The sequence below is a fragment of the Simochromis diagramma genome, unplaced genomic scaffold (genome assembly GCF_900408965.1).
Source record: "Simochromis diagramma unplaced genomic scaffold, fSimDia1.1 OVJJ01000802.1, whole genome shotgun sequence".
In the NCBI taxonomy this organism is placed as follows: domain Eukaryota; kingdom Metazoa; phylum Chordata; class Actinopteri; order Cichliformes; family Cichlidae; genus Simochromis; species Simochromis diagramma.
Genome location: NW_024387492.1, coordinates 10,218,272 through 10,240,293, shown reverse-complemented (window position 1 = coordinate 10,240,293; position 22,022 = coordinate 10,218,272). Strand labels below are relative to the sequence as shown.

General features: G+C 42.5%; 1 protein-coding gene and 1 pseudogene across 1 annotated transcript; both read left to right on the top strand.

Annotated features, from left to right (window-relative positions):
- Positions 1–6,596: 6,596 nt before the first annotated feature.
- Positions 6,597–12,113, top strand: LOC120725505 (ALK and LTK ligand 2-like). The gene is made up of 6 exons (XM_040018469.1): positions 6,597–7,391; positions 7,977–8,322; positions 8,725–8,778; positions 8,967–9,047; positions 9,158–9,232; positions 10,521–12,113. Exons 2-5 carry the CDS (start codon positions 8,031–8,033, stop codon positions 9,220–9,222), a joined length of 492 nt encoding a protein of 163 aa, XP_039874403.1. The 5' UTR covers positions 6,597–7,391; positions 7,977–8,030; the 3' UTR covers positions 9,223–9,232; positions 10,521–12,113.
- A 7,079-nt stretch (positions 12,114–19,192) lies between these two features.
- LOC120725187 lies at positions 19,193–21,369 on the top strand (annotated as a pseudogene).
- Positions 21,370–22,022: the final 653 nt, after the last annotated feature.

Here is a 22,022-nt window from a genome sequence, read left to right as displayed (position 1 = left end):
TTATGCAAAAGTTTTGTTAAACCCCTTGAAGTGAACCTGAACATCTGCACTTCAGTAACATATTGGTTGTTTGATTTAAAATTCACTGTGGTGGTGTACAATGACAAAATTACAAAAAATGTCTATCTGTCCCACAAGTTATGGACTTGACAGAGATAGTATAAAATAAATGAGCATCAATCACAGTAGAATCAAACACTTAATCTGTACTGTGTATTAATAAAACTTTTCTTAATGAAAACCAAGTGCAGAGATTTCTGCCTTCCATATCAAATTATTCATTTATATATATTTTTTCTTTTCTTTAATCCTTTCAGACATGTTGAATATTTGCACAAGCACAAATCCCATCCACATTTTAGACTGCATGGATTTAGAAAAAGAAAAAAAATACTCCTAAACTTTACAGATCCAGAAAGAGCTGCTTCTCCGTGCAGTTTTTCCTGTTTCTAGCATCACCCTCATTTTGGTGTATAGAGTGTTTACACTCTATTCTTCTGTGTGAGAAACATATTTCTTATTTGTTTAGTTGTCTACATCTGCAACCCCCCAGCAAAAAATGTAAATAATAACAACTTTTATATCCTGCAATGAGGATACAGCGGTCATTTTTCATTTTGAGAAGGAAATAAAGTTACCATTTAAAGTTTGTTAAATCTGAAAACCCTTTTGCACAAACTGCAATTTAATGTTCCATACTGGAGGAGTCAATTTGTGCAAATCAGGGCAAAATAAATAAATGACAAAGCCAATTTTTTTGTAAAGCATTGCTTTCCATTGCATGATAAGTGCATTCACAACATCTGGGAGTAAAATATTGCATGATGGTATTGTCAGTTTCATTTTGCCGACTTAAAGTTGGCCAATTACATAACCATTACTGGAACCCCAACTTACATCCTCTACATCTTTATAGAAGGTGTCAGTCAAGCGTGGTCTGTACATACCTGCACGGTCATCTCATCCGCCAGAGTAATTGAAAACACTGCTGTGGAAGTATGAGGACTTTAATAATGCCTTGCTCCACTGAAAATTACAATTCTTTCAAATCGTCAGATGAAAACACACATTTGGAAGGTTAAAGATAGTTTTACACATTTTCTCATTTCCAGTACAGCTGACCTTTGACCATGTGCTTAATTGATATCTAAACTGGATATGCAACACAATTGAATAAACACTGGAAACCATCAGCAATCAGCAGATGAAGCGGTCTGTTGACACGAGATTAAAACAATTCACAGGGTTGACTGGAAAACAGCTTGTTATGATTGATTGGTTGGAAGAAGGTTACGAATTCAAGGCCAAAGCTTTCCCTCTGCTCTGTACTGATATCCAAGGTATTACTTATCATATGATGACAACTAATACTTACACAGACAAAAAGACAAAAAAAAAAACTATAACGTTTAGCTAAATAAAACTATATATAGTAAACATCATGGGCTGTTAAATCCAATAAAAGCTGCTGAGCCAGCACACAGTGTCCAAGAGCATCAGTAGCTGTCCAGGACTACACCCAACACATACACTTTGGGTGTGAGAAGATTAGGGTGGATGAATAGGATGTTAAAAGTTACAATTTAAAAAAAAAAAGTTAATAAAACTTTAACACTGTTCATTTCTGATTTCCAACCAGCAGTTAGAAATGTTGTTTCTTTCCATAGCCATTAAACTGGCAGTCTCCCTTTAAACTGCCTCTTTACCGCTAGCCTTTGCCTCTTCGGACAAAAGGCCTCTTTTTCTTTGGCTGTGCACCTTTTACTCAGCTACCTGGGGAAAGCTGCCAATGGCAATACACAGAAAAACAAAAGTAATTTTGGGTAGTCAAGGACAGCAGGTGGTGGCAGACAGAGCTGCAAAGTGAAAGTCATGCTAAAAGGGAACCAAACTTGCCAATAATAGGTTCAATAGGCATTTATTTTATAATGAAATGTTACCCAAAAAGCCTTATTGTTTTAGTAAACTCAATAAAGTCTGTAAACATATTTCCCTAACTTAACTATGTCATGTTTGTGCTCACCATAACCAGACACTAACCTCTATGCCTTCTCTTACATAATAACTGTTTTTAAACTGTGATTCCTAACATCCACATTTAAGTGGCTGCATAATATCAGAATACACTTCTCTGTTAATGTGTTTTTCTTGACCTTGAGTAAAGATTTTCAGTTAAACTTTCATTTCCATGGTCAAAAATGAACTTTCATGCTCAACTGCCTCCATATTGTTTGACACCGCAGATGTACAAAATGAAACAGAAGATGACTCACTGTCTCTAAATATGGAAAGCCATTCATTCTAGTGAAAGCACGTATACCACGAAAATGTTACAATCAGCCCCTTCTTCAGTGCTCATAATGTATGGTTAGTGTCTTTCTCTAGTCAAGCAGGCACAGAAATCAATTAATAGTCACATGTCTCCTGTCCCATCCAATCATTTATGTTCGTGATCCGTCTCGTTTATGTGGGCTCATTCATCTCTGTCTCATTCATTCTGCTTCCTTCAACGCTGTTGATCCTCGGTGTTTCTGCTCTGCCTTCGCCTTGCAATTTACCACCCTCCACTTCCCCCGGCCTCATCTAGCATTAGGTGTGGTTTCGTGAAATTTTTGTGTGTGTTCACTTTGATTAAAGAGGAACTCGACTGATTTCACAAAGTCTTTTGAAGACTTTCATGGTCTTGGGAAAGGCTTGTACAGATGTGGAAAAAAAAAAGTTGCACTGCATAAAGCTTAATTTTCATTAGGGGCTCCATGAGAAACTGGGAATGTTGTGGAGACCTCTACCAGTAAACAGAAATCAACTATTACTGCTAAGAGTAAATGTTACAGTTACTCAGCTAACTAAAATTAATCGTTCGCCCCTGGTAAACTGTTTTGTTGCTCCAGAGAAATACAAAACATCTCGAGTTGCAAAGTCAGAAAGATTTATCCAACATCTTCGAGCTTGGCGTACCGACATATCACACATCAGTTTGCTTTCAAACTGTCCACAGCTACATTTTGACAACAATCTGGAAGAGCTGATCACAGGCATCAACTTCCTATTCAGTGACTGATGCTTATTGCTATTTCTTCATCAAGACTTGTAAAATCAATACATAATTTTGCCGACTAGGGTGGTCTGCGTAGATGTCCTATTACCCCAATCAGCCACAATTTTAAACCCCATAGTAACTGCCAAAACAGCTCTGACTCTTCTGCACATGGGGCCTCTGGGCGGCGTCCTATAGCGTCTGGCTCCATGTTGCTGGCAGCAAATTCTCTGGGATCTGTGAGTTGCAGTGGGTGGAGCCTCCGTGGATTGCTCTTTTTTTCAGTGCATGCCAAAAATGCTCAGTCAGATATGTACAGTGTGGAAGCTGGGTCACTGCTAAGAGATCTTTTCCTGCTTTCTCCAGCCGCTGCTATTACTGCAATTAGTTCAGTGTCCTCTGTTATCCTGCTGGAGGAGTCATCGGAGGGTGTTGTTCCCATTTGGGAGGTTGTGCTCGCTCTGCAACAGTGTTTAAGTGTGTAATACATGAAGCAATGCGAACAGGATCCAAGTTTCACAAAAGATAAACATTGCTAATCCCAATTTGTTTTTGCTCATCTGTGTGATTTACTTTTTTCTACATGTGCCAGGTGATGCAGTGGTGCCTCACGGCACCTGATGCTTGACTCCAGCCTTCGTAGAGTTTGCTTGGGTGCGCCACCTTCCTCCCGTGGCCTGTGGTAGATTAACTAGTGATTCTAAGGTGTAAATGTTTCACCTAAGAGTGAGTGGCTGCACATGTCAGTGTGTTATCCCTGTAAGGAGCTGGATGTATGGCAGCACGCTGCCAAGCTACACACATCATGTCCACTACCCCACAGCAGTTTCCGGCTCTAAATTTTGTGGTTGTGGTTGAATCTTTTAATACATGCACTCAATGAAATGATACAACAATTTGCATGCATTCACGTCACGTTAAAGCAAAGTAAATTCCAACAATCTGTTGAAAGACAAAGGTGGAGGGGGAGAGATAAGGATGATGAAATAAAGAGAACAAGAATCTGTAGTATTCGGGCTCATGAAGGATCTATTTTATCTATTAGGAGGATTTTCTCTAACCAAAAACACATGGATGGAAGAGAAGGAAGAGAACCAGTTTCTAAGCTGGGCCTTTAACTGCAGATGTTAATCGTAGTCAATTTTTTATGAGACACCAAAAAATGGAAGTGAATCTCACCAAAATGGAATTACACATTTTCTATTTTCACACCATTCAAAAATATGTTGTTTCTAGCTCAGGATTCAGTTCAAGTAACCGGCTTCAGTTCATCTGACCTTCATAAATAAAAAGATTTTCAACATCCATCATGATGGCAGGGGGTTCTTTTGTGGTGGTGGTCAGAATCAGAGGAGATCTCTCTCTCACAAGGCTGAGACAATGCCCTCGAGTAACACCTTGAGAAAGTTACATTTTCAACTTGGATCAGACATCAGGAAGAATGAGGCACATTTGCGAGAAGACAACCATATCCTCCCCTGATTAATTAATCAGATCGCCTTCCAGAAGAGAAGTGTCACAAAGAGTTTAGAAGGAAAAGGAGAACAAACCTAATAATCAGTATGTTGAAACCAATGACCGCCACACTGCACATGAGGCTTACGGCATGCCATTTACTTGAAATCACATGAACTTGACTCAACGACTTACACACACCAGACAACAAAGTTTCACATGTGACCGTACCAGAGGTTAGAAAGGTCATACAACTGAGAATAGAAAGTGGGTTAAATGAGGTTATGTGTCTATCTAAACAGCCATTCAAACAAAGAAAGTTGTGATTTCTGCTGTCGCCGGAATTGTGACACAAGACATGCTGACAGGAACTTTAAGCAGAAATGATTTCAAAACATTTCTAGCAGCAGTCCAAAGAATTAAAAATAACGGACTAAAGTGAGCATCAAAGTGCCAAACAGTTATGCTTTTCTTCTGTGTGTGCTTATCTTCTTGCCAGACCATTAACAGGAATATTGATCTATTATAAAACATCAACCTTCCTTTGTACTTACCAGTCATTTAAACTCAGTTGTTTCAGTTACTTTTATTTATTTTCAGTCCAAACTGAAGACACATTTATATCCCAACCAAGACCAAAAGCTTTAACATTTTTCATATTGGACTTATTTTCACCTAGTCTTTGCGGTACAGTGAGCTTGATGTAATTTGACTGATGGCGATAATCTGCTCAGCAGACATGGGTTTTGTGGTTTTGAGCATGTTGCGTTCCGTGGTGGTACTTTGTTTTCCATTTGCGTGGAAAGACTTCAAGTGTCAAACCCAGCCAAGGAGCTGGCTGAGGGTTTGTTGTTCTGAACAAGAGTACATATGTGAGCAACTTAACACTGGTTTTATTTGTGCAGAATGACGCCCCCTGCTGAAGCCTTTCTTCACATTTCACTCACAAAATACTTATTTTTTAATGCATTCTAATATTTGCTCTGATGATTGTTATATGAGTGACATTTGCACATATCTATCTATCTATCTATCTATCTATCTATCTATCTATCTATCTATATATATATATACATACATACATACATATATAGTCTTATATGGGCAAAAATAGTTTTAGTTTATTTTGCATTTCATTAAATGTTATTATCACTGTTGGGCTCACTTGATATTGTTCCCCAAATTTATTGCTTAATGTGGCGAAACAGTTTAGTTTTCGTGAGATCAAAAGCTGGACACTGCTCCAGATGTGCAGAGGTTTCTCTCTCAAGCGCACTTCATTAGAGTGGATGGTCGTGTCATAAATTAAACACCTTTCCCCCATTTCTTTTGATTATCGAACTTACTTCTTTCCTAAACGGATCAACCAGTTTGGCTTTAGAGCAGCAGAATCGGTGATCACATCCTCCTTCGAATATAAAGACACACAGAGTTGTTTTTCCCAAGCCAAACAGCTGTGCAGCGTCATTGGATTTGTCACTGCCTTTGAAGCACATCCATCCTCTTTCGTTTGCAGATACAATAGGATACCTCATAATGAAAGGGAAATCAGTGTCCACTTTTGTCATCATTTTACTATAAATCAGTATATAGTTCGTTCAAAGGAAATCTTTCTGCCGTTAAACAGGAAGGCATTACCGCTAACGAGCGGAGGAGTTTCGGAGCTCGGTGACAGCGCGCACTGTCCTTTCAGCACCAAGGTTTCACTTTACGCACGACCACAGCTTCACCCAGCCATGCAGTGAGAGCACCGAGTGGTCACTATAAATACCCTGCAACAATTGAACTGTGAAAGACAGAAGATTATGTGGAAAATCTGAGAGTATTTTTCTGAAGACTCCAAGATGAAAAGTTATGTTTTTGATTACACACACACACACACACACAAACATTCACGACGCTTTCTTAACAAGTTGTGAAGCTGTATTTAGTGTTTTATTCTCAAGGGTATGAAACATAACGCTTCACCCCTATCGTGTCTTCACAATATTGTGGGGGAAACGGGGGGACTGGGAGGGGGCGAATGGGAGCCACTTGCACGCCCATACCCATACTTTTCTCTCCCCCTTTAAAAAAAAAAAAAAAAAAAAAAAAAAAAGCTGTTCAAACCACGGCAGGCTAGTACAGACTAATCCCCAAAGAGGAGAAACCTGCAAACCTCAGTAATCCTATTTACCGGACTGTTCTGACCAGAAACTATAGGGCAATAAGTATTAAAACCCGTTTGTAATTAATTTTCAAAATGATCCTTAAACTGTCCATAGCATAATTGCGTTTCAATTTCCATGATGGATGTAAAACGCGCAATGGCTCTAATGAGGTTATGAGCCTCAGAAGAAGGATATGGGAGCATTTCCACTAAGATGTCGGTATCTGCGCTGTATTCTGGGCTGAGTGGAAATTTCAGTGGAAGTAGCCTATTAGTAGGAAAAAGGCTTCCTGTAACCGCGTATCGTACATATAAATGGAGTAAGGCAAAGGAGGGGGGCGCAGAAAACTTGACACAGCATTCAAGTGATGGTCACTCAACCCATGCACACTCACAGACATTGCGGAGTAACCTACAGCGGACAGGTCACCACGTCGGCGAGACAGAATAAAAAGTGAACCTCACTTCTTTGCGACTAATCTGCTACTTCAGCCAGGACGCGCACGGGATCTGGGAGCACCGGACCACTTGAGCTTTTCTGTGCGCTCTCTCCCTGCAGTCTGCCGGTCTTCAAAGGATGACCACAGGGGCTCGGTGAAGATCCCTGACTTCACGAGCTTTGTTTTTGCATTAATAAAAGCAGCTTTTAAGAGGACATATTTTGGGGCGGACAAACTCCGAAGTTGCGCACAGTTTGCATTTCTTACTGCTGTGTGCGCAGAAAGTCATCAGTGTGAAGACTTTATAAAGGTAAAAATAGCTTTAAATTGTTACTTTTAGAATCTAGATTTCTTTACTGTTATGTTTTTATTTTTAGTTCCTCTCTTACTGATGCATTGTTGCCTTTTTTTCTGAGGGTGACTTAACTGTGTCGTGTAACGTCTCGGTAACAGAAGCCTGGATCAACATAAATAAAACTTTTTAAGCTACAAGACTGAAGCCACATTTAGGCAATGAAGACACTCAAGTTATTAAAAACATAAAAACAGAGTAACTGTTTGAAAACAAGCACGTGGTAAGCAGTTTTGCATAATATTTTGGAAAGCGTATTTGAAGATAAAGTTAAATAGCGCATGGGTAAGATTACTTAACAGTCCATCAAGCTTCGGTCAATCAATTATGATCCGAACTTGATGGACTATTAGGTGCGTGCAGTACTGTGATTTTCGCTTTGTGGCCCATTGAGAAACTCTTGTGTTATTGTTTTGCGGCGTTGGAAGGATTTTAACCAGCATTTACAGTCGCTCTTGGCGGGGTGTAGCCTAATGGGATTCTGGGACTTGTGAAATTAGGAAATGAAAGGCTTTTAACATTCATACTCAATCTCTCCTGCAGGTGCCCAGAAAAGAAAATACGACCTCACTGTTTCCCCCTCACTCCCCGGGAGCTATGAGCGAACTACGCAGGCATTTCATTATAGGACTGGTGTTACTGATGTGCACGCTCACCGACCACTGCGGCGAGAGCGCGCCCTCCACGGTCCCAACAGGGGACGCATCGGCCGGCATGGACGAGCAGCAGGACTTGAGGCGGATGGTGGAGATCGTGAAGCAGGTGGAGGGGAGTCGGGGACGCCACAGTGCCAAAACAGAAGCGCCGGCAATTTCACGGGAGACGAGCTCTCCGATGGAGCAAAAGGATTTTCGGGACCTCAAAGCATTCAGAGGGAATCAGGCTGTCGGTGAGTTTTCTTCCAGGAAGGAATCTTAAGTTGGATGTACAGTCAGGGATGTAGCATACTGGGATATGGAAGTTTCATAGAGAAGAACAATTTCCTCTCTATTTTCTCGTTAAGGCTACCAAGTGCATGCAATATAACCAAAACTATTTGGTTATAAAACCACTATACTTACTGATAGTACTGACGGTTATTTGAGGGTCATTTGGGCCAACTGGCCCTTTAAAGCTGTCTTACTATATTTTGCTTGATAAAAACATCCTTGTTCTGTGTGTTGTGATGGATAACTCCAGAGCTGATATTTTAAGGCCTCCTGATAAAAATATGCCATCCATCCATTTTCTTCTGTCTATATGATACAGACTAAAACTTGACACCCTTTCCTTATCTCCTCTCTTTAAACAGTCATATTTCCCAGAGATCTAAGAAAGAAGGAGAAGTTCATAAAATACTTAACAGGTAAGACATTACTGCAAATTCAATGTCTTTTAAAGTGTTTGCTAAAAAGATTCCTACAAAAACAGGCCAGGGAAGTCAGCTATAGCACACAAAAGTGAATTACAGCTTCAGACAATGACTACAAAACAGATGTTATTGAAGGTTGCTGCGGCAACGTTCTTAAAGCCTCCTCTCTGTTCTTGTTTCAGGTCCGCTCTCCTTCAGCCCCAAGTGCAGGAAGTCGGTGTATAAACTCTACCACCACACGAGAGACTGCACGATACCTGCATGTAAGCTGCCATTACACTGGCCCTCTTGACACCCTGAGTAAAGATCTTGTCCGTTCAATGTCAACACACTAAACCACTCACTATCTGTCCATCCTATTTTCTTTCCTCAGACTTCAAAAGATGTGCACGGCTTCTGACACGGCTAGCAGGCAGCCCACAGTGCACGGAGGGGTAGCACACACCAGGTACGGTACCATGTTCCTCTGATTCAAACATGAATTTTTTATGGGGAACAGCATGTTAATGTGTCTCGTTGAACGTAGACAACATAGTTCAGAGCACATTATAGACCGTGTGTGCGTGTAACACATTCATTAATGTTGAACAGGATGTGATAAGGAGGAAGTATGAGGTAGTCTTCAAGGTCATTTACTTGAGCAAAATTAACAAGGCCATGCGGTAAAACTGCAGCCACAAGTAAAAGTCTTCAGCGTGGACTCATGTACTCTGAGCTGATTTTTTGTTACTAGAGTAGCATTGCTAATGTATGCATGTTTTTTGGTATCAGCTTGCTTTTATAGTTCTATAATTGTCACTACGTTATATACAGGATTGTAGTTATAATCTGTACAAACGCATTACAGCTTGTTTTGTTTGTTTGTTTTTTTATTAACGTAAATTTGATTGGTAACATAACTATAAAGCAGAAAGAAAGAAAGGTATAGCTCTAGTGCCATTTCTCTCTTAAAAGTTGGCTAGAAGTACAAAATACTTCTTAATTTGACTGAACTTACAGCCATTAAACATACTGTGTTACTTTCTACTTCTGTGGCACAGATAACTAAACTTCCACTCAAATATTGTACTTTATGATGCGTTCAAACGTTAAATGAATGTCCATTTTATGAATCTGTATTTCGAGCGAAGCTCTATAATATATTAATACACTAATCTATAACAGTATTTATATTTACAGCTATTTTTACTATTTCCTATAAGCACTTAACTGTGTTTTCTTCTAGCTCGGCAGCAGAGTTCAATTATTACATTGAGCACTTAAAGCATAAAATTACAGCTTACATAGAATTAATTGAGAATAATGATGTAATCATGCACTTAAATGCTCACTACACTAAATCATCAGTAGTGCTAAGAATAATTTTGCTTAAGTAAAAGACTAGATTCAGGATATTACCTTGTTGTGGATTTTTTATTTATTTTTTTACTTTTGTGTGATTCCTATTTAAGTAAGAATAAATAAAATGTTTGCACTGCATGAATTATCAGTGTCATTCAGAGTCAAAAACCTCTCCGGTTATGGTTATAGTGTAATGGTTATGTTGTTCTGAGGCACTACTCAGACGTTTGTTCTCCGTGGTGATATGCTTGCTGTGTCCACACACACACGCCCTAACAGTGGCACAGCGAGAGCAAAGTATCAAATTTTGTATTATTTGTGATTCTTTCTGGAGAGGGGAGAATTTTTCAGGTGTTTTCAAGTTGGTCCTGAATATCACGCCTTCTTTGTTACAGGTCAAAGTCACACACGAGTCCTTCAGAAGAAAAAAAAACTTGGGAAAAAAGTGCCTTGGACAGTAAGGAAGCCTAAATCTGACCAGCCCCGACGGACACTAGGCACAGTATTGTCATTCACTGAGGTCTCCTTCTGCTAAGGCGTGGATGGGTGCCACCCACCACTCAGGCTGGGCCTTGATGGTTAGCTGTCACCGCATGGGGGAGCAACCCAGGCAACAAAACCCAGACCAGGATAAAGACAGTGAAACTGAAGAGTGGAGAAGATAAAGAAACAAGCGGATGAGACACACCAACCTGGGGCCTCTTCATGCTGGGATCCAAAAAAGATGTTGCTAAAACAAAACAAAAACATATTTTTCTTCATTTATTTTGCTCAAGAAAAGAGCGAAATCCAAATATGCTCAACCCTGCCTGTACTACCTTCTACACAGACAAGTTTTCACAGACCTCCAGCTGGCAGTCAGTGCATAGTTTCAGCCACTTGTGCTCATACTGAGAAAGAACTGTGATTAAATTATTAATTGCATGAATTTTCCTCTGCATCTTTGTGAAAAAGATAAAAAAAAATAATAAAACAAAAGAAGTGGTTGTTGGATTTTGGTAGAGTGCAGTACAGAGTATATTTATGTATTTGAGTCATCAAAAGGTAACATTGTACATAATATAGGCCATCTTTAAAAGCAGGAGCAATATCTTCACACTGTAAAGCGAAATAAAAAAAAGCCACCGATGTACCATAAATTAACATGACTGGCATTTCCCAAAGGGGTGTCCAATATATATATATATATATATATATATAAATATATATATACCATAGCTATATTTAAAAATGAAATATACTTAAATAAATTATGAGATTGGTACAAATATGGATTGCCTTTCTTTTCTTGTGCGATATTTTGCTTTGCATTCCCATCTTGAACGAGGAATGATCCTCGAATAACCCTGTGACTGGACTGAGTCCTGGAACATCTGATCCTGTGAACTTCCCACTGCTATTTCAGACAGACTGTTAAAAAAGATCAACTGGCAAAGCTCAAAGTGTTCGAATACATGTTATTGCAACATGATTTTTTTTTATGTGATCACTTTCCAGATTTGGCGGTCAGCAGATTTCACTTGCTTTGCAGCAGTCACATTGAGAAAGGAGTTCCTCTTAAAAGGCTGAGTCACTCAGGTTTTCCTGTATATTTCTACTGGTATCTATTCATCAAAACCTTTTATTGTTATTTGAGCAGGTTTTGAGAAGTTTCCTGCAAATGCACTTAAGCAAAGGTGAATGTACAGTGCTTAACAAATTTATTATATCTAATGTAGGGCCTAAATTAAGAATACTGGTTATTACCAAAAAGGATGAGTTACTAATATGCTCAAAATTACATTTATTTACTGCTATCCCTGTAAATACAACAGGAAAAATAATTTTAGTGGTTGAATGTTATGTTTCATTCATTTATGACTTCTCTAGCTCAAATTTGGGTACAGAAACTTACTTAATTTTGTCACTTACTTTTGTAAGTAATGCAATTCGGTTTATTACTTACCTAATAAATAACAATATATTATTAATTTTAAACAACCTCCTATGTTTTCTTCATTTTTATGGCAAATCGAATAAATTTATTAAGCACTGCAATATGTTTTTTGTTTGTTGTTGGGTTTTTTTAAATCATTTTAAAGGAGGAATGGGACCCACGAAAAGCAACACCATTGTTACTGTGGATGTGCTACAGACCACAACAACTGACAGGCTTCACTGAAACCAAATTGTGATAAAGAAATTGAATGCACACTAATATCAATTAGCAATTATGCTGACTAAGGGGAGGAGATAAATAACAACAAGACAGAATTAATTAAAAAGTATACAATTCTATTGATAGTTATATTATCTGTAAATCCACAACTGGTGCAAAAATAGTCCCTACAAAGACAAAGATCAAGTTTACTGCCACTATATGCAGATTACATGGACGACTGATTATCTAAAATACACCTCAAACATGGCAAAATACTACTTTTGAGTACTTTTCGGGTTCTTTTGGGTGAACTGGCCCTTTAAATAAGTGCATCAAGATAAAGTTCTCTTAAGCCTTTTGCATGAAATTTGAACCCTGTACAGATGCAACTGCTGCAGACTGAATATTTTTGCAAGAAATTACTTTCGAGGGAAGCTTAATTTGTTTGGGTTTGATCCTAACCAAGACAAGAAAACACTCACACTGCTTGGAGGACCTTGAGTTGAACTTCATAAAGAGATTAAAGTTGGCTCTGCTCTATTCAAGTATCCCAGTGAGACAGAGGCAGTTAGCCAGTATGCATTTATAGCAGAAGCTAAAGCACCTTCATGGAATTAAGTCGTTTATTTTAAGGTACTCTGTGAAAACAGACCACCGTGTATGTTTTGAAAAATTAGACTACTAAAATATCTATATATTTTCTTGATCTTTTTTTCCAATTCAGGGTTACAGTGGGGCTCCAGCCTATCCCTGCTGTCACACAACAAGAGTTAAATAGATCACCAGTCTGTATCAGGACTCACACAGAGACAGATAACAATTTACACCTATGGCCAATTTAGAATCATTAATTAACCCAACATGCATGTCTTTTAGAAGACAGCAGGACGTCAGCGTACCCAGAGAGTACACGCAAACCCCACAGAGAGGCCCCAGCAGCTGGAAGATTCAAGCCAAGGACCTCCTTTCTCCCCAAAGGGGAGCAACTTAAAGACTAAGAAGAGCTCTTGTACAATAATATAATCACTTTTTATGTAAAGTAAGGTAAGGCTGATACCATTTCTGTTTTTACACTAAATAAGAGGCTTGAGCTGGTTAACTTAACATAAATGGTGGTAAATGGACTGATTCTTATATACCGCTTTTCTACTCTCCTGCAGTACTCAAAGCGCTCTATACAACATGCCTCATTCACCCAATCACACCCATTCATACAAGTGCTTTCCTCTATACTTTAGTGCTGTTTAGCTAACATTCACACACATTCATACTCCAATGGATGTATGGGAGAGCAACTGGGGGTTACTATCTTGCCCAAAGATATTTGGCATGCAGACTAGGTGGAGCCAGGGATCAAGCCACCAACCTTCAAATCAGTAGCTGACCTGCTCTACCACCTGAGCTACAGCCCATGGTGAAAAGATCCAAATTTAAAAAAACAACAACAACAAAACAATTTCATCATCAACCTTTAAAGCTTACTATTTAGAATACGAGTTTTTAAATTGTACAAAAAATGTTTACTAAGGCATAAAAAAATTAGTTGCAATTGAATTGAATTGATTGAATTGAATTGAATTGAATTGATATACCTTTATTAGTCCCACAAGGGGAAATTTCATAAGGCTGCCGACCTATTGCACGCAATGGCGGCGCCATCTTACCCTCCGACCATACATACATTACACAAAACATCACATGGGGAAGACAGGTCAGAGAGATATAACAATGGAAAATGCACCACATGAGGAAAGATAAGGAGAAAAAAAATAACTCCCCCCAGACTGAGCTCCAACAGGGAGATCAGTTTGAGAACAGAAAAAAACACCTCTGCACATAGCACATGAAAAAACTCTTAATACACCAAAGAAACACATGACAAGCAACAGGGGTGGGTAAAGGGTGAAAGGCAGCCGAATTAGACAGTACATCCGGGCCTGCGTGCGCTGGTCTCCTTGATCCCCGTCAGCATCGAAAGGGAATAAGCGTCAAAGGCGTTTGGAAAGGGAGGGGGGATGATTGTGTGCATATCAGTGTATATGTATGTGTGTGCGTGTCCAGAGTTCAGCTGAGACGGTGTCCTTCGCCCTGCTAGCCTAAGTAAACAGTCTTCCAGCCAACCCAGGTGGCCTTGCATGGAATGGGAAGGAACAGACTAAACACAGTCGTTATCAGGGTGTTGTTGTTCAGCTCCAGCCTTGCAACTGGCACTAAAGGGGTATCCGCATAAGTGATGGTGGTATTTACTTTAGTGCGAACAGCTATGAATTTCAAAGCAGTTCTACAGTCCAACACTGGTCTCTCAATCTCCCGTTGGAGAGCCGCAAGCTTCGCCATACTTGCGTTCTGTGATGTTGTCATTTCTTGTGCTCAAGGAGCCGATTCTGAGAACTCACGGCAGTGTGCCTCCCCAAGATGTCATCCAATTTGCGCCCCGAGCGAGCCCTTCCAAGATGTATCCAGTCTGCAGTCAGAGATCTTATTCTGAGTATTCACAGCAGCCGTAGCCTCTCCAAGATCTTATCCGTGCTGCACTCAATGAGCCCATTTTGAGAAACTCATGCCTCTCCCATCGTTCCAATCCCAGCGGGCAGCCTTGTGGGGGTTTGAACAGCCGGTTCCGCTTTCTTAATTCTTCGATAAGTCAGGGCCAAGCCAGCTCCGATCTGCCAGAACCCTGTTACCATGGTTCCGAATAGGTAGATATCTTCAGCACCCGGGTCACCCAAGCCCAAACTTCTCGTTGAGAAAGGGGTGTCAATTGCATTTAGGGACCAGTTGATCCAATCCATAATTCCTCTTTTAGGTTTTAGAGAACAGACTGTGAGAGAATGTTCCAGGGAAAAGTAATACAAAAAACATGAGACTAGACAAGGACATAAGAGGCTAAGCAGGGAAGCTAAGGGAGAGGAGGAGCGGAGAAAAGTGCGACCGCCTTCGTCAAGAGCAAGAGCAGAATTGTGACCTTTAGAGGTGTCGTTATCTAAATTTGGTTCTCTTTCATAGCATTCGTTTCGTGTCTCACTATGGCAGTGGTTCCCAAACTTTTTTTGCTAGGCACCCCTTTGTTTTACAAGAAAAATGTTCACGCACACATCCTCCAACCACACACACACACCCATATTTTGCTCCATTGCGGTTTATTTCACACCTCAAACATTTAGTAAACAATTAAGCAAATACAAGTAATCTGCAATAAATTACAGGTAGTAATGAAATAAACTACTCTTTTACGCTACGTCTGCACCTACACGGGTATTTTTGAAAACGCAGCTGTTTCGTCCACATGTAAACGGCTCCTTTTTTGCATTTACGTGTGGACGAGGAATAAAGAGTTCGTCATGCAACGTCAAAGGTAGGTGCCTTTTTTCACGTTATGCTGTGCACCACGTTATTGTTTACATGAGATGAGTTGCAGAATGGCAGATAGAGACAAAATACTGTTAATCTGACTATCTTCATTTTTTACACGCTTACATATAAACACGCAGTTACTGTCCCTCTATTTAGAAAGGCAGAGGCGTCACGGTGTGATTATTTTACGTGTAGTTGTTTTTTTCCTGTGTAAGACACTTCACCTACCGCCTACTGGTGTTGGCCAGAGGGGCCGATGGCGCGATATGGCAGCCTCGCTTCTGTCAGTCTGCCCCAGGGCAGCTGTGGCTACAATCGTAGCTTGCCTCCACCAGTGTGTGAATGCGAGAGTGAATGAATAGTGGCATTGTAAAGCGTTTTGGGGGCCTTGAAAAGCGCTATATAAATCCAATCCATTATTATCATTATTATTATTAATAATATTCAACATTGCTATCAATACATTTTTCAAAAAATGCCTCTCTGTGCAAAATGGGTTTAAACACATAAACAACTGTAGGATACTGTTTGTCCGTGATTTAGACAGGGGGAACAAATTGTGGCAGGATCAGCCTGATATTATTTGTATCCCACTGTAACTTTACTGTATAAAGAGCTAACATCTCCAAAATGTCAGGAGTAGTTAGTCATTACAACAAGTGTTTGTGAACTAAAAATCAAGAATGTGGGATACTGTTTGTCCGTCATTTGGAGAGCCCAGCACGTGCTCCTGACAAAGGGAAAACCAATTCTGCAGGGGAGACCTACCTCGGCACTTGTGCAGGTGAAGCCAAAGGAAAGACCACCATATTTCACCATATTCACCATATTTTCTAGTCTTTGGCTTAGAATGAAGTTGGTTTGGAAACATATTCAGCGATGCTTCATCTCCTGCGTTTCTGGAGGCGCCCGGGGCTAGCAGTGTCCAAGCATTTTGTTTTCTTTCCCCCCTTTTCACACCGCGCCCCCCCTGCAATGGGGGCGCGGGCCCCACACTTTGGGAAGGTCTGCACTATGGGATGCTAAAGTATGCTGGGGAAAGTAAGCCAGGGAATTAATTTGCATACCAAATAACTTGTACTGATTTTCTGGCATAGCTTAAGGAGTAGTTTGACATTGTTTTGAAATCATATTTAATAGCTGTCTTACCTAGACGTAAATGGGGAGATTTCCGACATGCTCTCGTCTAAATGCCAGATACAAAGTAACATTCAAAAACTAGTTCACTAGCCCAGTTGAGAGTCAATATAGGGAAGGAGCTGGTTTGTCTAAAGCTAACTTAAGGTTATGTATATAACCCCGGTTCTCTGAGTAGCATGAGTGAGCGTCTCACTATGGGAACACCTCCTGCGTGACCTTAGCCAGCCCTTACAGGCTGCCCTTACCCAGCCATGTCAGGAGGGGCTAGTGCCTCCCTATATAATAGGCTGACATAGCGTCAGATGCCATTCTTCTCGCTTCTCAGCTGGTGGTGGACTTCAGAAGGGGTCAGCACAGAGACTACAAGCCCATCATCATCAATGGAGCTCCAGTGGAGAGGGTGCAGTCCTTCAAGTATCTTGGTGTCCACATCTCCTCAGACCTGACATGGGCTGCCCACATTCAGGTCCAGACCAAAAAGGCTAGGCAGCGCCTGTATCACCTACGACAACTGAGGAAGTTCAGGGTCTCTCCAAAGATCCTCAGGATTTTCTATACAGGCGCTGTGGAGAGCATCCTCACACAGAACATGACATCGTGGTTTGGGAACAGCTGTGTGAAGGACCAAAAAGCTCTCCAGAGAGTGATCCGTACAGCAGAACGCTGCTGCAGGATTGCTCTCCCCCCGCTTCAGGACACCTACACCAGGAGATGCCGGACTAGAGCAGCGCGGATACTGAAGGACCCGTCCCATCCTGGCAACAAACTGTTCCAACTTCTGCAATCTGGTAGAAGGTTCCGCATCTTCCGGGCAAGGACAGAGAGACTCAAGAGGAGCTTCTATCCCCAAGCCATCCGTGCCCTAAACACACACACCCGCCCTCTCACATCATCTATAATTGACTGAGACAGGACTCTCTTCCAGACACTCTAAACCAAGGCACAATGTACATATCAATTCCTTTAATTTTAAATATGTTTATATTGTCTATCCTGTAAAATAGTCAGATGTCTATTCATATTAATGTACAGAATTCACCTGCTTGCTGCTACTACTGCACATTCACCCAGTGTATATACTATATGTCTGTATATATATATATGTAATGTTCTTCCTCTACACCCCCCCCCCCAATTTTTTGCACATGTCGAGGAGCGTGTCAGGCTACATTTCACTGTGTGTTATACTTGTATAACTATGCATGTGACAAATAAAGAACCTTGAACCTTGAACCTTCACAGAAACCTGTAGACAACTGTGCTATTGGGTGCTAAGCTAAACTGTCCACAGATTCGAGTGAACAACTCGGTCGCCGGGCGCTTTGTTCCCAGCTTTTCAGTTGTCCACTAGCATACAAGCAGTAGCAATACTGTTCTGTAGCTAGTGCTGGTGTCAAGTAGCAATACTTTCACCCAGGGAAGTAGCAATATTTTCCAAAAGCGAAGTAGCAACACTTTGCTAATAAAGGTACCACTAGCTTCACCATCAGGTAGCAATACCCTTCGATGCTAGCGGTTTTACACATTAGGCAGCAATAGCTGTAGAAAAGTAGCACTACTTTTCACCCCACGTTAGCTGAGGAATAGCAATATTCTCCACACTCAGTGTCAGTCTCGCTAACGTGCGCAACCCTCTAGCTAACCATAGCTACGACTGTCAACGAAGTTGCACAACTCTGTCCTAGCGGCAAGAAGATTTCTTCCTGGGATACACACCCTGTGTGTGCGGCATGCCTGGGTTTATCTCACGCTCGGGCTGCCTTGACACCCGCACACGACTGTATCCACTGCGCGGCTTTCCCACGCAAACTACTCCGCCGCAGGCTAGCTCGCCAGGCTAACCTGTCGGGTGGCGACCCTTTGCTGTGTGAGGCTGCTGTAGCGCAAGGAGAAACTGAGATGCCCGATGATTTGGCTGCAACTGGATCTCGACATGCAGGACATGTGCAAGCGCGCAGCTGCTAGGCTCAACATCCTGTGGCCCGCCATACAAACAGAGATTGTAAAGTCTCGTTTTGACAGAAAGAAATTGCCAAAGGCGAAAAAGACGGGGAAGCATGTGTTGCCTGTTTTCCCAGAGCTTCTCGATGAGATAGCGGTGACGTGGAAAGCAAAACCTTACAGCGAGAAACACCCCATCGTGGGGAGCTCCCTGCTGGATTGTGAGGGGATGGAGTCTATCGGCCTCCGCCAGATGCCACAAGTGGAGCCGTTAGTAGCAAGCCATCTTCACCCGAGACGTCTCTGTCCTCATTGGCCCCATCTCTCCCCTCCAAAACAGACCGCTTCCAGTCTAGCCTTACAGATAAGTGCTACAAGGCAGCGGCTCTGTCATTAAGAGCCCACAACGCCTCCTCTATGCTAATGGCTTACCAAGCTGAGCTAGAAGAGGACATGACAGCTAAACCAGATACCACAGTGTGGGAAGAGATCTCGCGTTTCCACGGCTGTGATAATGCAGATGAGCCCGTCACCTCGCTCACCTGTGACAGAGGTGACGGGACACCGAAATGGCGTATGTTTCGCGCTGCAACCAAAAGGGGGTGCCAAAACGCCATCTTCGGTGGAGTGGCCAGTGAGCCCTCTGTCTCTCCACATAAAGAGCTGGGCTACCTGCACTCAGTTAAGATGGGTGCTGAGGACATTGGAAAAGGGCTACAGGCTGCAATTCAATGTCGCTCCACCACATTTCAAAGAAATCATTTACTCTCGTGCTCTGGGCGAATCTGCCACTTTTCTCCTGGAGGAAATTTCCACCTTGAGAGACAAAGGAGCTATAAGAGTTGTCCCTCCCGAGAAAATGCACAGCGGATTTTATTCAAGGTATTTCCTTGTGCCAAAGAAAGGGGGGAGGGGCATGAGAGCCTTCCTGGATCTCCGTGCCCTGAACCGGCATTTAAGGACATACAAGTTCAGGATGTTGATGCAGGCAACTGGTTCACATCAGTCGACCTGAGGGATGCTTATTTCCACATCCCCATATATCCCCCACACCGAAAGTATCTAAGATTTGCTTTCCAGGGTTTGCATACGAGTTTGTAGTCCTGCCTTATGGTCTCTTACTGAGCCCAAGGGTGTTTGTGAAATGCACCGAGGCAGCAGTGGCCCCGCTCAGGGAAAAGGGCATTCGAGTGGCCACATACATCGACGACTGGCTGGTGGCAGCCCCAACCCGCCAGGAAGTGGCTTGTCACACAAATGCTCTCATACACCATCTGGAGAGTTTGGGTTTCCAGATAAACGTGGAAAAGAGCACATTGAAGCCAACTCAATGCATTACTTTCATAGGGCTCAGCCTAGACTCCCTCCGGGTGAGAGCTTTTCTGTCCCCAGAGAGAACAGCGGCCATACGGTCATCCCTAGCACTGTTTCGCAGAGTCAACACAGTGACCCTCAAACAGTGCCAGAGGCTCCTCGGTCTGATGGCTTCTTCTCTAGTGGCGATAACACTGGGATGCCTGCACATGAGAGGCTTTCAGCACTGGGTGGGCTCGCGGGGACTGGACCCTCACCGAAACGGCCACCGTTGTGTGAGAGTCTCTGCAGACTGTTCACTCGCTGTCCGCGAGTAGAAGAAGCCAGGTTTCTTGTCTCAGGGCATTGCCATGGGGGCAGTTTCAACCAGGAAGGTGATTTCCACAGATGCCTCTCTTTCAGGCTGGGGGGCCACCCACGAGGGCAGAACAGTGAATGGGGAGTGGGGCCCTCACATGCGCTCCACCCACATAAACTGTCTGGAACTGCTGGCAGTTCACCTGTCGCTAAAACACTTTCTCCCTTGGCTGAGAGGTCATCATGTTTTAGTGAGGTTGGACAATTCCACTGTTGTGCCCTACATCAACAGACAGGGGGGTCTGGGGTCCCCCAAGTTACACACACTGGCACACAGACTGATAGTCTGGAGCAGTGTCCACCTGCTGTCACTGAGAGCAACTCACGTGCCAGGAATCTTGAACTTTGGAGCAGATCTTCTCTCCAGGAGCAATCCGCTGTATGGAGAATGGAAGCTTCACCCAGAGGTGGTGAAGCAGATCTGGCTGCGATTCGGTCAGGCGACCGTGGACATTTATGCATCCAGGGAGAATGCTCAGTGTCACCTGTTTTACTCGCTGCATGATCAGAGAGCTCCACTCGGGGTGGATGCTCTAGCTCACGAGTGGCTGAGAACCCTCCTCTATGCTTTTCCCCCAGTGGCCCTCATTTCTCCAACTCTGGCCAGAGTGAGGGAGAGAAGTGACTATATGATCCTGATAGCCCCGCACTGGCCAGGGAAGCACTGGCTGGCGGAGATTTTTCAGCAGCTGTGCGGCCGTTACCACTACGCAGAGATCTCCTGTCTCAGGCACGGGGGGAAATATTCCACCCCCATCCAGAGAGGCTAGCTCTATGGGATTGGCCCGTGAGTGGTTTAACCTGAACACGGTGGGGCTCCCTCATAGTGTTATCGACACTATTCAGTGTTCTAGAGCATCGTCTACTAGGATGCTATATGAGCACAAGTGGCGTGTGTTTGAAAGCTGGTGCTTAGAATCACAGGCCATCCCTTTTCAGTGCTCTGTGGCTGTGATTCTGTCATTTCTTCAGGCCCTGATTGATAAGGGTAAAGCCTTCTCCACCTTCAAGGTGTATTTGGCAGCAATTTCAGCCTGCCATATTGGTTTTGAGGGGAAGACTGTTGGCCAGCATCCTTTAATATGCCGTTTCATGAAGGGTGCACGGCGTAAATTACCTACATCTAGAATACAATACAATATAATTTTATTTATATAGCACATTTAAAAACCCGAAGGCACACGAAAGTGCTTCACAGTAATATGGAGAGTCCATATTGGCTCCATTGTGGGACCTTCCCATAGTATTAGCTGCGCTCTCCTGTTGCCCATTTGAACCCCTGGAACAGGTTGAGTTAAAATTTCTGTCCTTGAAGACGGCTCTATTGATTGCTTTAGCTTCAGCCAAGCGTGTAGGAGAGATCCATGCTCTCTCAGTGCATCAGTCATGCATTCAGTTCTCCTCGGATAATACGAGGCTCAACCCTGCCTTTATCCCAAAGGCCGGCTTTTTACCCACCACCTTTCTCCTCAGAGGAGCAACAGCAGCTGCATACCTTGTGCCCAGTCCGTGCTCTGCGCACACCCAGAGTGTCAGACAAAGTGACCAGCTGTTCATGTCCTGGGCTAAACCACATATGGGAAAGCTTGTGTCTAAACAGCGCCTCTCCCATTGGATAGTAGGAGCAATTGCCCTGGCCTATACTTCGGCC